A 14,219-nucleotide genomic window follows, 5' to 3' on the forward strand; every position below is an offset into this window, starting at 1 on the left:
TGTTAATAATTGTAAATCTTCCATCCCATCGCATCACGCACCACCACGCCTATCGCGCCACTTCTGCAACCAGTCGCTACTCTCCGGATTCTCCTTCGCAAGTTCCATTTTCTTCCTGTACTCCTCCGCAGCCTCCGCCTCATCGTGAAGCCGAATCGCCTTCTTCGCTTCCTCCTCCGCCAAACTCTGCGCCTCCACCGCCTTGCGCACATCAGCCTCCACGGCTATGCGCTTTTGATCCGTGGATTTGAAAAGGTCACCAGCCTTTCTCTTCAGTTCCTTTTTGACCTGAAACTCTTCCTTTAGAGGGGCCACGCGCTCTCTGCACATAGCGGCAATGCTATTGATGATCTCGTCGGTGGATAGGACCAGATCTTCCGATGCTTGGGGGAATCTGTTCAGAAGATCGCGTTCCGCCTTTTCGTGCTTTTCTATCTTTCCCTCAACTATCAAGCATGCTTGTAAGGCATCTTCATGGTCCTCTTCATGCTCCTTCCACTGCTGTGCGATCTGAGCCGACGCTTCGTTTCTTTCTCGAAGCATCTCCTGCTTAGTCTCCAGATCGGAGACTCGCTCCTCGCTGTCTTCCTTTAACGATGTAAGGGAGGGATAGGAATGGGCAAGACTGATCACCTGCTCGTACTTCAGCGGGCTACCGGACTCAGTCCGGCGCCGTTTTGAGTTGGGCTCTAAGGGTTGATCAGTCTTGGGAGGGGTCATCTTCCCCGCCAGGTCCCCAGCGAGCTTCCGGGTCGCAGCCGACGGCGTGCGAGCTCTCGCCGCGAAGCTATCCTCCCTGTATTCAAGAGACAGAGCAGGATTCTTCCTGGGTGTGAAAGGGACCTTGGGGGAAGAGCGCTGCCCATCCTTATCATCGCGTGACGGGGGCCGCAGCGGTTCTTGAGCGGGCAGGGTTGGTTTTCGCTTCTCCTTCAAGATGCCCCTGATGTATTCTACGGGTTCTTCGTCCCATACTAGGTTGGTATGTCCGAACTGGACAAACGCTCGCGCTGCCATGATTATAAAGAAACCGCTTATCTTACTGTTCTCCTGCTGAGGTCCAGACTTATACTGTTAGCAAAAGAAATACGAAAACGGATGGCAACTTACAGCATTTTCAAATTCCAGTTTACTCCTGTCTCCATGGTGCCTATCCGCCCATTTCTTAATTTTATCCAGGACACCCGCGGCACGAGAATCATCCGGTTTAGGGTCATAGTGCTGCACCCTGACAGTTGATTGTTTAATATGAGTCTCACAGTTCACGAACACTAGGGACCAGTGTCCTTGGTCCATTGTGTGAAGCACAGGCGCGATGAATCTGTTCGGCGCGTTGCTAGCATCGTAACTGGGGTAGCGTAAATCCAACCAGCTAGACGATAGTATATGTGTGCCTTCGAAAGTCTCGCTGAACTCGTTGAGAATATGATTGACGCTTTTTGCTGATAGCTTTTCTTTCTTGGCGATTTCCTGCAGGCATGCAGTCTTCGTAGCCTCATCAACAGGTGAGCGGGCCTTTATGGTCCCCCCGTTGGTCAAACAAGATGTTAAAGATATAGGCATGTTTTCTGATGTAGACGGGGCGATTGTGTAGATACTGAGTGTTGAGCCCATTTCCGCCATGGCCAGAGGATACCTAGGCTTGTATCTATACTGTGAATTTCTGCTTGCTTGGAAGCTTCTATCACTTTCTGTGTGTTTAGGTGCGTATCCGGCGGTAAGTTTATCAAACAAAGAGCATAAAGGTTGGTTACACTAGCGACAGGGCGTTAGAAGAGTTGGTCGCTGAGAGTATAAGAGACGAAATAATCCAATCACCTTATGTGAGCTTAAACTAGCATTTAGGCAACTTTATTTTAGCGCCTTAAGCCTTAGATGGCAGCTCTTTAACGCCTGTCGCAGGTATAGTAATGAAGATGATTGGACGGGCATTAGGTAGGCTTGATAGTTACACAGATTCATGGACCGGTGTGCGGCTGGATGGCTGACAGATGAGCCCTGATTCTGTCTTGTAACGCCACACTTCCAACAAAAAGGAAATCAATGAGGAAATTGGCTGTATGATATGTAACATCAAACGGACTGAAGAAACATTTGTGTGGTTGTTAGATAAACTGATTGGCGGATCGACAAATACGTGGGGTATTGGGCCGTCTGTTTCCGCCTAAGACGGAAGCGCCTGGCATTTCCTGTGCTACCCAGATCTTACAACAACCTTGCTAGTGTGAAGACTTCTTCTCTGCTTCTTTCAGGGCGAGCAGGTGAATAAGCCTTAGGTTACTATAATAAAGTAGTTTAAGTGCTAGTCTGAGCTGACCAAATTAGTTCGTCCCTTAAGCTAATTATTCTGATACCCTGAGAGCGAAATCCTAGGATTATAGAGTGAGTGAGGGAGTGAACGAATGCAGATACCCTGTCACACCGCAAGATAGGCAAAAGGATGTGCTGTAAGCGGGGGATCTTCCCACGTGCACGCGTACCTGGATTTGCGACGTGGCTTGCATACCCTGGTTTCCTCATGAGTCACTATCCTATTGATAGTTGCTTGGTTCGAAACATTCTTGCTTGGCATTTAGTTGCTAAACAGAGGAGCGGATAGAGAAACAACAGTCCGGAGGGGAATTTCCGATAGGATGGGAAAGATACTGGTTATCCTTGCAGCGATCTGGATGTTGGTTGGAAGAGCCCCGCTCTGCACAGTGAAATGTCATTCCATGATCCTTGTTTGACAGTCATGGGGATACAAGACGGGAGAGCGCATAGTGGCTGAGTGGGTATGTTTCATAGCTAGACAAAATATGCGGCTGGGAACAAAAGAGGCTTTCCTTTCAGTGAATGAGATACTTAGAGAGCCAGGTGTCTAATGAGGATAGATGGGTACCTTTGAACGGCAGACTATCCAGCAGCTAACTACCAACAGGCTTAATTCGTATATATCGATAAGTATCCTGGATAACAGATATGGCTGTCTTGAGTCTACTCTTTTTTAGCTGTACCTATTGCATCATGGGATGTGGTTGAGACAAGGGAAAACAAAGCGTAGTGGGTTGTGTTCATGGGTATCTGCAGCCACTTAGTAGCCGACATCGATACGCGCATGCAAACCCATGAAGTAGCCTAACAATCGCTGAACTGGCTCGAACATGGATCTAAAGACTTCCATCAAGATCGATCAATGGCAACAACACAGCAAATGCAAATGTGATGTTTCCTTTTCCATAGCAAGCCACGTAGAGCAAGACTGCATGAACAACAAATCCTCCGAAAATGAGGCTCAGATTGTCGTTCGTGAAAGTAAATACGGTGTAGAGGAGTCCCTGCATTGAGGGAATACGTTCGTGGCAGTCTTAGCTTGACGGATTGACAGCCGAGTGGTTAGATTGCGATAGTTAGCAGGTGTTCTGATGTTAGCATCATCGGAAAGCGGCTCTAGCGTAAAGGAATCAGACGATCCTAGACCGCTGGCTTTAACAAACAAACTGGTGAAGAACTGGCGCTGGACGTTCCATTGAATGCAGTTTGCTTGGACGGATAATTGTGTCAAAAACGGTAGTAATACCCCGCCGTTATTCCAGTGCCTGAAAAGTGACACAGCGGAGAAATGACGTCGGGTCGTCGGCCGTTACATCCAATGTCTGAGTCTGACAGGTACAATCTTACCGCAGAACCTCCAAGACAACCACTGCCTATCGTCACTAACACGTCTAATGCCTATCACCAACAACTCAATATCGCCTCAAACAGATCATACTCCAAGACTCTTAGTATTAGTATTTGTTGTCAACGTGAACGATGAACAACTCACGAACCCAAAACACGCTAAGAAACCACCTCAGTGGCACTAACGCATTTAGCCTCGCTTAACAATCAATCTCCGCAACCATTGCAACATGGATGCTGAAAGTCCGCTCTAGACTTGATTATTAAGATGGAAATTTGATCTATGATGCTGGAAGTCGCGGTGAAACATACCGCGACATCCGAGTGATATACTTCTTCCTCCCCTCGTTCTCCTCCTCTTCTTGCTTCATCTTTTGGTCCATCATCATCCATCATCTTCTGGTTAATCACCAGCATCAGAGTCATAATGGCTCCTCCAAAGAATAACGGCGCTCCTCGTCGTCCCTCCCATCTCCTTCACCACGGCTCCTCGTCAGACCAACGTCTCGGCCATCTAATCGCCTACGGCACCCTCCCCCCAACGCACATCGATCCCGAACCCATCCCCCAAGATGAAACCCCAGAACCTTCAAAACCTACGCAACCGAGCTCCCGCGCTCTACCACCCGATCTGCTCCGCGGTCTTCTCATGCTGCTCATGGCAATGGACCATATGGCTCTCGCGCTAAACACATGGTCCCACGGCACCGGCCGCGAAACAGAAGGGGATGGCGTCCCGGTTAAGGAGTGGAATAGAACGGCTGCGTACTTCGTGAGGACGCTTACGCATCTTTGCGCGCCTGGTTTTACGCTGTTGCTTGGTGTGGGTGTTGTGTATCTTGGACGATCGAGGACGAAGTTGGGATGGTCCAAGTTGAGAATTGCGCAGTACTTTGCTGTGCGCACAGCGGTCCTGATCTTGGTCAACTTTGTGATGGGATTTGTTATGACGCTGGGCAAGACCTGGCTTTTGAACGCTGTGCTGTTCTCGCTGGCGATCGATTACTTCCTTGCTGGTATGCTCTGGCTGGCGATTGACTCAACGGAACCTCTGCTCGCAAAGGCGATTTCTCGTTGCTTCCCCGAGGAAGAATCCAATGAAGAGACCGAAGCACTTCTCGAGAGTGGCACTACCAAAAAGACAACCCGCGCGGCGCGTATCTCATGGCATGCGCACAATGCTCTTCTCGTGGTGCTGGCTTTGGTGACGATCTGGTGGAATATCTGGCTATCACCTACCCACGGCCACTGCGACATCAACTCCGCTGCTGGAAACGACGGACGAGCACCTACCGACGGTCCGGCTGTATCTCACAACCCTTGGTTCGGACTCTGGTTCTGGACCACCCTTACACCCCGCGTCATGTCCGTCTTCCCTCCCATGGCCTGGGTATCCTTCGCGATCCTCGGCTTGCTATACGGCCGCATCGACGTTGCACGCACCTGGAACGCCAAGATCTCATCGCTCTGCAATTTGGCTGCTGGTCTGTTCTTCTTCCTCTTCTTTGTTCTCACGCGCGTCGCACACTTTGGCAACCTCTCCGAAGGCTGCCTTCAAACACCCGAGCATATCGCTCACCCCGACCGCAACCAATATCTCGTCTCAGCCAAGTCCTTCTTCTACATCATGAAGTATCCCCCGGATGTCGCATTCTGGGCCTTCACCATGGCTGGCAACCTCGTTCTCCTCGCCATTTTCGGCGGTATCCCCACGCATATTGCCAAGCGGTTCACCATGTTGATTGACTTTGGACGTGCTGCGCTGTTCTTCTACATCGTGCACATGTTCTTCGTGTTTGGCTTTGGCGCACTCTGGGTGTGGGCGTTCGGTCACGATACAGGAAGAAAGCAACCCATGAACCCCGACTCCACGCGCGGTATCGACAATGTTTTTGCGTACCTTGCCATTTGGGGCTTGGCGATGGTGTTGTTGTGGCCTGTTGTTAGATGGTATGCTCGTTTCAAGGCTACCAAGACTGCTGACTCTATTTGGCGTTTCTTTTAAGCATTGTTTTTAAGCATTTGGATGTTATTTGTGGTTAGATGATAGAATGTAAAACGAATAAACGAAGACAAATCACCACATAAAAAGTAAATATCACGCAAGCTCACATCGTTTGTCTTACTCAACTATTCCTCACGTGAAATGCCGCCATCACTAATCTTACTTCCTGCCTGCCCGTCTACTGTCAGTGTCACATACAAACGCTGCGTAGACGGAAATAAGCTCCCCACCAAAAGAGGGGTCACAGCTCTTCCAGAAGACCAAAGCTCCGGGATCCGGTAATTCGGGCTTACGATGACGATGACCAGTCCCTCTGTCAGCCTCTGTAATCAGCACAAGCCAGCCAATCTATCGTTTTTTAGAGCTTGCGTGGGGTCGGCAGTGGATGAGTAAAAAGACGAGATGATAATCCCCGGGTTCCGTGTATACCCTGGCAGAACAGCTACATGGGTCACAGACATCCCCAACGAAGTACCAAAACATTCATCGTGACTCAATTGAACCGATAACCACGGCAATTGTAATAATGACTCTACGGACCTGCTCGGAAATGTCTCGTCAACTGCCGGCGATCACGGCTACGTACGGGCCGTCGTCCGAAATCGTCGTCGTTATCATATCGCCAATCCAATCAGTTTGAAGTTAAAGTTAATAATTAGTGACTCAAAAAACCAAGGCAGGGCGAACGACGAAAAAAAAGAAAGGCTTTCAGCTCAACAAATTGACTCGCAATCTCAACCTTTCGGTATCTTTCTCCGTTCGCTACATTCTCTTCTGTATCACCCACCCCAACAGTGCTACAAGCTCTACTGCAGGTAGCTGCATCATTCGTCACATCGCTTTATCGTATCATCCGGGGAGCTACTGTACGCTTTCCAGTGGATAAATCGGCCGCTCTAATGTTTTCCTCTCGACTCGCTTCCTTTTCTCTCCGCTCCTCGGCCTCTTCTTCTTCTAGCTCCTTCTCATCCTCCATCGCTCCAACTTTTTCTCGTCGCCTTTTGTTTCCTACTGCTGCTGCAACGCGCTTCCATTCTTCTTGCTCATCCTCATCAACCCCTCCACCAAACAACTCGTCAAGCTCGTCAAAACCTACGTGGCGCAACATGGCCGAACAAGACATCACAAAGTACCTCCAGCAGTCCCACGACCGGCTGTTCGTCAACAACCGAGAATGGGCTGAGAACAAAGCAAAGGTCAACCCCGACTTCTTCAAGAACCTCGCCGCCGGCCAGGCCCCCGAGTACCTCTGGATCGGCTGCGCAGACTCGCGCATCCCCGCCGAGCAGATCTGCGGCCTCGAGCCCGGCGAGGCATTTATCCACCGCAACATCGCCAACCTGGTTTGCAACACCGACCTCAACGCCATGGGCGTCATCAACTACGCCGTCAAGCACCTAGGCGTCAAGCACATTATCGTCTGCGGCCACTACGGGTGCGGCGGTGTCAAGGCTGCCATGACGCCCCAGGACCTTGGTCTTCTGAACCCTTGGTTGCGAAATATTCGTGACGTTTACCGTCTGCACGAGAAGGAGCTTGATGCGATTGCGGACGAGAGCGAGCGATACGACAGGCTGGTTGAGCTGAATGTTATTGAGCAGTGTCGCAATGTCATCAAGTCTGCTGATGTTCAGCAGTCGTGGCATGAGAACAAGTATCCCATTGTTCACGGATGGGTGTTTGGGTTCAAGGATGGTCTGCTCAAGGATCTTAAGATTGACTTTGAGGCGGTTCTGGCTGATATCCAAAAGATTTACAACCTTGTTGACAAGAAATAATTGGGGAAATAGCGTTGATAGAGAATTACATACTGTTGAAATCTGTACTCCGTACTTCACTAGCAATGGCTACTGAAGCTGTGTGTCGTCTGCACCATGACAAGATGAAGCTGGACCCGAAACAGAGGGACGTCCACCTTTTAAACATGACAGTAGCGTCTACAAGTTCATGATATGCAGGGATGATTTGCCTTCAGCCCTACAAGTAACTGTAACAGGGACCACGGCTTGGCTCGACCGCCCCCAGATGACGGTCTGGGCCTTCAAGGTGTCGATGATGATGCTAGCGGGTGAGCCACAAAGGCACGAATTGCTCGCAGATTTCGACTGAAAGTATCTCTATTTCATTCCTATCCTTTACTATAAAGCATATTAGTCTTCTTATTCTTTTTAATTAGCATTAATTGCATCTCCAATCCACTTCAAACGGCGAAATCGTCTCAGCAAGATCTATCTCACGTGACTACCCTTTCAAGATGCATCTCCACACATCGTACGATTTTCCACATGGCCCTGGGCATCACATCGCGTACCTTGCAGACTTCCAGAGCGACGGATTTTTATTTGAGTGCCGAATTTGAGATTGGCGAATACCATGTGGAGGTTCGTAGCCGGAAGAGGAAGGCTATTTGTGTTAAGTTTTTGGTGATGAGGAATAAGCATGTTTCATCGTGGCTTGAATTGTGTGATTGAACTCAATTCATCGAGCGACGTCAACCACCTGAAAAGATGAAGACTCTCACACGATCATCTTGTATCGTACACAACACTGGATCAAACTGAAGATCTTTGGCTGAATGCTACCAATTGTATAACACAAATAAGCTTAATTCGAATTGAGCGCTGCCATGCCGCTGTGACATCGACGTGGTGCGAAAGACCTTGATGGTTCACGGCCTGAAAAGGTACCTGCTACTGTGCATCCCAGCATCGACATCCATAGATGAGTAGCCTATCAGTCCACTGTGACTATTGTCAGACACTAATAGCTTCGGAATCTGTCATGTCGGTTAAGTTAGGCGATTAAACTGAGAGGAAAGGGATTACTTGTGGGACACGTCCTCATACAAACTGCTTGCTGCCGGCGTAGTTCGTTTAACAGGTACCTAGGCTAGTCGCGGATGGTAGCACAGTCGATGATGCCTTGAAAGCATGCTTCATTCAATGGGAAAGATCGTTTGTTCCCCTCGGAACAATGCCTTTTCTCACATCATTCAAACGAGGCAATGCCTTTTTGGCTCACTCATCCGGTGGCTACCAAACATTTTGGTGTTTGATCATGATTTTCTTCGTTGCGTCTTACTGAGTACTCGACGGATGTAACGCACACCCGTAGATACCGACTACAATCGCAAACTCCAACGCACAAACAAGCATAATGAAACGAAAGCTAATTGAGTCATCTATAATAGCAGGTTTGAGAATACCTAATGCAAGCTTTTAAATATGGAGGCAACGAGAACCTTTTCTGCAGCAAGCACCTGGCGGTCCAAAAATTACCCTAAAGACACAAACGATCGCAACGCGTAGCTTTCAACGCCCCCGTTAGCTTCCTCCGTCCATCTTATTGCTTCTTTCCTCCCAAGTTTTCCAATTACCCTCAAGTCCTCGACTTAATATTCTCTGTCTTCCGCCGCCGCCATCGTGACTCAACATCGCCTTCATGCCAACGACTCCAGTGTCTGTACATGAGCCCCAATTGCAGACTCCCCTCCAACAATAAATCATCACGTGAAGTGACCCGGTCTGGTGGTCTAGTGGTATGATTCTCGCTTAGGGAAAACCCTATAGCTCAGCTTGCGAGAGGTCCCGGGTTCAATCCCCGGCCAGACCCTTTCTTTTGCCGTTTGTGACAGCGGATTGACTTTGCTTTTTGCCGGTTGCTGGAAGCTTCATCTGCTTGCTTATGTGATGTGATGTCTTCTGTCTTTCAAACGACAAAATTGGCTTGCAATTCATTCATCCTTTTGTAGACATACTGTTTTCTTTCTTTTGCTTGCCTCATTGCATATCTTTGTTGTAAGCCTTCCCTGCTAAAGTGGAGCCCAATACGCGCCTCCGAGGCGCGTTGCAGCCCTGCTAATAAAAAAATCTCAGCAGCATATCATCGGTTCTATTAAGGAAACCTGCTTGTAGTCAACACAAGTTGCAAACGTAAAAGTAAACAACACATCCGTAACAAGTAAAAAAATATCGGCTCCCAACACAACCCCCCTCTTTTTTTGTTCCAAACATCAATCGTTTATCGCACTAGCTGCAGTTAGTGGAGACAAGTTTCTTTGTGTCGTCGCCATGAACTTGTTCAACTTCCTTTCGTCACCGCTTAAGAAGCAGCAACCCGAACTTCCCTCGACAATGGCTTCCTCGCAACCAGCGACGCGCACCTTCTCTCCAAGAGATCGAAGAGCTTCTCAACGCGCTTCTAACCAGTTTGATGAATCTGGAAGTCGCCGCTCCTCTGTGAGTAAATGCCTTGCAGCGCAAACTTGCTTCGCGCCTGCCTTGTCTAAATCTCGAGAGAGTAAACACTGACCTTTCCCAACAGCGTTCGCGACGAAGCGACGTTTCAACAACATCGATAATCGATTCGACTACAATCATATCATCAACAATGCCTCCGCCTCCCAAAAATCCCAAGCGCAGCTCTATGGGGAACACACATTCATCACCCGCTGCAAGACTTTCGGCTGCCGGTCGACGCGCTTCTGCTTCCTCCCCCCAAGCCCGAGTCCGATCGTCGCCTAGAAATCGCACATCACCCGAGCTTGGTGAGGCACCCAGTGGGCGCAACAGCAGCCTGAATTCCCCTGCTGCACTCCCCGAGTCTCCTGCTATGTCTACCACTGGGACACCCGCCAGTGCCAGCAGCTCTGTGTCGAGATCTCGACAACCGAGAAAGACTTTCCCTCTCAACCCCCATTTCCATAGTACGAAGGCCGCGCGAGAGACGCGAGAGCAGCCTGCTAGCTTTATGGCGGTGAACAGCCCTCCGGCGCCCTCGCCAGCGCCCTCTACAAGAGATACTCTTCCCATTCCTTCCCGAACCCAATCGCGACGCAGCCTGACGCAAGCTTCGCCAAAGGCGCAGGAAGTCGAACAAGTCGAATCTGAACAGGAAGAAGCCGATGATGAAGACTCGGAGCATGAATTCAAGCGCATCATGGATCATCGCTGGTTCAACGACAAGTTTGAACTTCGCATTGAGTGGAGCGACGGCGAGCGCACATGGACCGACGAGGAGATTATCCACGAGGACTGCCCCGAAGCGCTTTTTGAATACTGGCGCAGCCTGCCCAGAGGTCGACCTAACACCCCCGACGATGAAGGTGTTTACCATGTTTTTGCCATCCGAAAGCATCGAACCCATAGGGGTAAGAAGCAGGTGCTTGTCGAATGGCTGGGCTATGAAGAGTCTGACCAAACCTGGGAGAACCAGGAATACATTGAGTCGGTCGCCAAGGAGCATGTTGATGAGTACATGAAGTCTGTGAAGGGCAAGGGAAGGCCTTCCAAGGGCAAAGCCAAGGCTGCTCCGAAGCCGAAGGTCAACAAGAAGGGTACCGCGAAGCCTGTGCGTGACGGTCAAGTGCCAATCAAGGCTGCGGTGAAATCAGCAACACCCGCGGAGAAGGCTCGAGGCAACTCTCGAGTTACAAAGCGCCGTGATTAGGGGACACCCTTCTTTTCGAACAGATCGTTGGGGGATAAATGGCGCAAAAATTGACATGGTATGCTGGGGTTAAAGGTTATTACCATGCCGCGCAGAGCGCTGGCTTGCTTTTGAGAAAAGAACATAGCTATGACTGGACGATTTTGCTTGTAGTTTAATAAATGGAGTATGCGATTCGCATAACTATTCGCTTCTAACTTGAGGAACACTGATTGTGAACGTGAACTGGTTGTAGATGCCGAAGTGAGATCTGACTTTTCCATACAAGAAATCAGTATTGAGCCCGACTCGTAACTGTCATAATTAATAAAAGCAACTTGATCTCATAAATTGAATTCAAGCAATTATTATCCTCGTTTGATATAACTAGATCTGTTGCTCACTACAGAGTTTTGGGTTATTCATGATGACGGAATCGGACTTTTGGCTGCTGACTGGGATCGGACTTCACGAATGGGGCTGACTGTATCCAAAACCTCACTCTCCGTATAACTACGGGCTTCTCTCACGCTCTCAACTCTTCCTTCTCATCCATCAACGCCAATGCAATTCCAATTGCAAAAATGGCTTCCTCACCAACTCTGTCTAATCGCATCCCCCCAATCCTCATTCTAACAATCCTCGCAATCTTCGGTCTCGATGCGCTTCTCCTGCAACTCAACCGCAATGGCTACACAGCCATGCTCTCCAGCATAACCCACGATCCCCTCCCTCGCTTCCTCCCAGATACTGATAGACTTCTTCTCAAGCAATACACCGGCTTCAAGCCGCTTGATCATTTCTTTGCTATGAGTAACGTTATCTGGGCCAATGTCACGGATGGGTCCAGGCCGGAATTGTCGCTTTTTATGTTTTGCTTTGGTGGACAGCTTATTGCTACGTTTATGGTGTTTATTATTGAGGGGTCGAGGACCGTTGGTTTGGCGCCTGTTGTATTGAAGTAAGTTGAGTTCTAAGAATTGAGGGTGATGTATACTGACTTTGTAGTGGTGCTGTTTGGTTATGGCTTGTGCAGTCTATTGGCTTCGGCTTCGTCGCACCGCTATACTACGCCATCCATCTCTTCTGGACATCCAAAGCATCTTGGGCAGAAAGAGTCCATGTGCGAGATTATCTCAGCCTTCACACTGTCGTCCCGTCAGTTCTGCTAGGCTACATCGTGCCTGTCATTTTCATGGTGTATCCGTTCTCCAACTACAATGTCCGACAGTGGTCTAATGCTGTTTGGTCAATGGCTCCATTCTACATCTTCGCTCTGCAGATTGTTTTCACGGGTCTGCTGAAGAGATTGAGTGTTGGACAAGATGCGAATAAACCCAAGGTTGTTCTTGACAAAGCTGCTCTGCGTCATGCCTACAGCTTTGCTTGGAACATTGCGGTAGTGAGCCAGATTACCACCTACATCGTCCTCCTCACATCTTCATTCCTCCCCAAGAACCTCGCATCAGCACTCACAGCATCCAAAGTCTTTGTGCCTGACGCAGCACCGCATTCCTACACTCCCATGTCCAGCGCCGCAGCAGCAATGCACAACTTCCTCATCTACGATTTTGCTACTGGTTCGCTGGCGGGGCTTGTTTGGGCCGTGCACCAGTTGCTTGAGGTTAAGCCTGAATTGAAGGTTGGTGAGGAGAGAATGGGACTTGTTAGGGGTGTTGTTAGGAGTTTGTTGCTTTCGGGACCGGGAGGTGCGCTTGTTGCGGTTATGCAGCATCGGGATGAGAGTGTGCTTAGTGCTGAGGCTAAGAGTGGGAAGATGCAGTGATTGCAGACAGAATGAATCTATGGACGATTGATGGGTCGTGGAATAGTGATATAGCATACTGTAGATTGTCTATCTAAGCTTTCTCTTCTCTGTTCTCACCTAGTGGGACATTCATTCCGTGACGTCCACTGTATGCCGACACTTCAGCCGGCTTCCACCCGCTCTTCTGCAACAAAGTCTTATCTTTAAGACGATACACCTCTACCTTGAGAGGACGACAGCACTTGATCATCTCCTCTTCACTATCCTCTCCAAAACCCCAAAGCGAAAGATCACCACCAGGACAAGTACCTGTACCACGTTAGAAACCCATCTCAACCCAATTCAGTACCGGGATACTCACTTAACGCCATCAAAAGATCCTGCTCAGCCAAAAACTCAATATGATCCCCCTTCTCCGCAGGACAAGGATTCATAAAATACCTCCCCTCCTCATCCAACCCCGTAACCTGGAAAATATTAATAACATCATGAACATCCTGCTCGATTAATCCAAACGGCAACACCGCACGCGTCAAGTTAGAATGGCATTGGAAATTATACTGGCCCCCGCTGAGAACAGTGTTGATGTAAGGATCGCAGCGTGTACCCAGCAGATCATGTACTCGCCCGCCGTGCTCGTCCACGCCGTACCAGTCTAGACTGTCGGTGATGATGGTGGCTAGGGGACGCATGTAGGGAAGGTTGGACCAGAGACGGTCGTATGTTGAGACGTGGGAGGCATGGAGTTGCTTTGTGCGGCTTGCCCAGAAGCGTTCGCGTGGGTTGTGGGCGTTCCAGATGTTTAAGTCGCCTGTTGGTGTAAGTGATCATTTCATCACTTCCACTCTGACCAACCTACCAACTTGCGGGCCCTCAGGCGTACTGATCTTCACAATCGAACCAGCAGGTGCCTTCCATGCTTTCCCAGACCGAATAGGCAGGGTAAACTCCTCGATAAGCTCACGCTCAGCATCGCGGATGGATGAGTAGAGTGTCTTATCGACGGTGAGTACGGAGCCTGGACCCGGAAGATAAGCCGGGGTAGGCTTCTTGATCGGCTTCCTGTTCTTTAGACGTTCGGCTCCGTTGGAAGACATTTTGGATTTGGTCTCAGTTGTTAAGTCAAGAATTGAATTGAGAGACTTTTACTTCTGTCTCGGATTATGTAGGTGGAGTATCAGTCATATGCTGCAGCTGAAGGACGCTACGGCTGTAGGTTCGGCTATGGGATTACCCAATCTTTGTAGATCTTGAAGTTCGGGTGGGTTGTAGATTATTGGTGCATATGCGAATTTTACTCTATGATAATGGTGTACTCTGGATCTATACGCGGCTGGGAACGCGGGATTGCGATTTTGC

At 49.3% G+C, this 14,219-nt stretch overlaps 6 protein-coding genes and 1 non-coding gene across 7 annotated transcripts; 5 read left to right on the top strand and 2 right to left on the bottom strand.

Annotated features, from left to right (window-relative positions):
* Positions 1–33: 33 nt before the first annotated feature.
* Positions 34–1,623, bottom strand: B0J16DRAFT_389212 (uncharacterized protein; the record flags this gene model as incomplete). Its single annotated transcript, XM_046131801.1, has 2 exons — positions 34–1,065; positions 1,111–1,623. The coding sequence occupies 2 exons, from the start codon at positions 1,621–1,623 to the stop codon at positions 34–36; spliced, it is 1,545 nt and encodes a 514-aa protein (XP_045977670.1).
* Positions 1,624–3,773: 2,150 nt separating this feature from the next.
* Positions 3,774–5,762, top strand: B0J16DRAFT_349900 (uncharacterized protein). The gene has a single exon (XM_046128974.1). It carries the CDS (start codon positions 4,088–4,090, stop codon positions 5,663–5,665), a length of 1,578 nt encoding a protein of 525 aa, XP_045977671.1. The 5' UTR covers positions 3,774–4,087; the 3' UTR covers positions 5,666–5,762.
* Positions 5,763–6,130: 368 nt separating this feature from the next.
* B0J16DRAFT_349901 (beta class carbonic anhydrase) lies at positions 6,131–7,527 on the top strand. The gene has a single exon (XM_046128975.1). It carries the CDS (start codon positions 6,565–6,567, stop codon positions 7,441–7,443), a length of 879 nt encoding a protein of 292 aa, XP_045977672.1. The 5' UTR covers positions 6,131–6,564; the 3' UTR covers positions 7,444–7,527.
* Positions 7,528–9,186: 1,659 nt separating this feature from the next.
* Positions 9,187–9,277, top strand: B0J16DRAFT_t313. The gene has a single exon. It is a non-coding gene; the product is annotated as a tRNA-Pro (tRNA).
* A 112-nt stretch (positions 9,278–9,389) lies between these two features.
* On the top strand, positions 9,390–11,308 carry B0J16DRAFT_418639 (uncharacterized protein). The gene is made up of 2 exons (XM_046133782.1): positions 9,390–9,903; positions 9,989–11,308. Exons 1-2 carry the CDS (start codon positions 9,736–9,738, stop codon positions 11,111–11,113), a joined length of 1,293 nt encoding a protein of 430 aa, XP_045977673.1. The 5' UTR covers positions 9,390–9,735; the 3' UTR covers positions 11,114–11,308.
* Positions 11,309–11,588: 280 nt separating this feature from the next.
* Positions 11,589–12,943, top strand: B0J16DRAFT_349904 (uncharacterized protein). Its single transcript, XM_046128976.1, has 2 exons — positions 11,589–12,053; positions 12,101–12,943. The coding sequence occupies exons 1-2, from the start codon at positions 11,677–11,679 to the stop codon at positions 12,876–12,878; spliced, it is 1,155 nt and encodes a 384-aa protein (XP_045977674.1). The 5' UTR covers positions 11,589–11,676; the 3' UTR covers positions 12,879–12,943.
* Positions 12,921–14,059, bottom strand: B0J16DRAFT_189045 (uncharacterized protein). Its single transcript, XM_046122764.1, has 3 exons — positions 13,720–14,059; positions 13,222–13,671; positions 12,921–13,169 (listed from the first exon to the last, which is right to left on the bottom strand). The coding sequence occupies exons 1-3, from the start codon at positions 13,955–13,957 to the stop codon at positions 12,952–12,954; spliced, it is 906 nt and encodes a 301-aa protein (XP_045977675.1). The 5' UTR covers positions 13,958–14,059; the 3' UTR covers positions 12,921–12,951.
* Between the last annotated feature and the right edge of the window lie 160 nt (positions 14,060–14,219).

The sequence above is a fragment of the Fusarium flagelliforme genome (assembly GCF_020744385.1).
Source record: "Fusarium flagelliforme strain FIESC 12 MPI-CAGE-AA-0113 chromosome Unknown B0J16scaffold_8, whole genome shotgun sequence".
Taxonomy (NCBI): Eukaryota; Fungi; Ascomycota; class Sordariomycetes; order Hypocreales; family Nectriaceae; genus Fusarium; species Fusarium flagelliforme.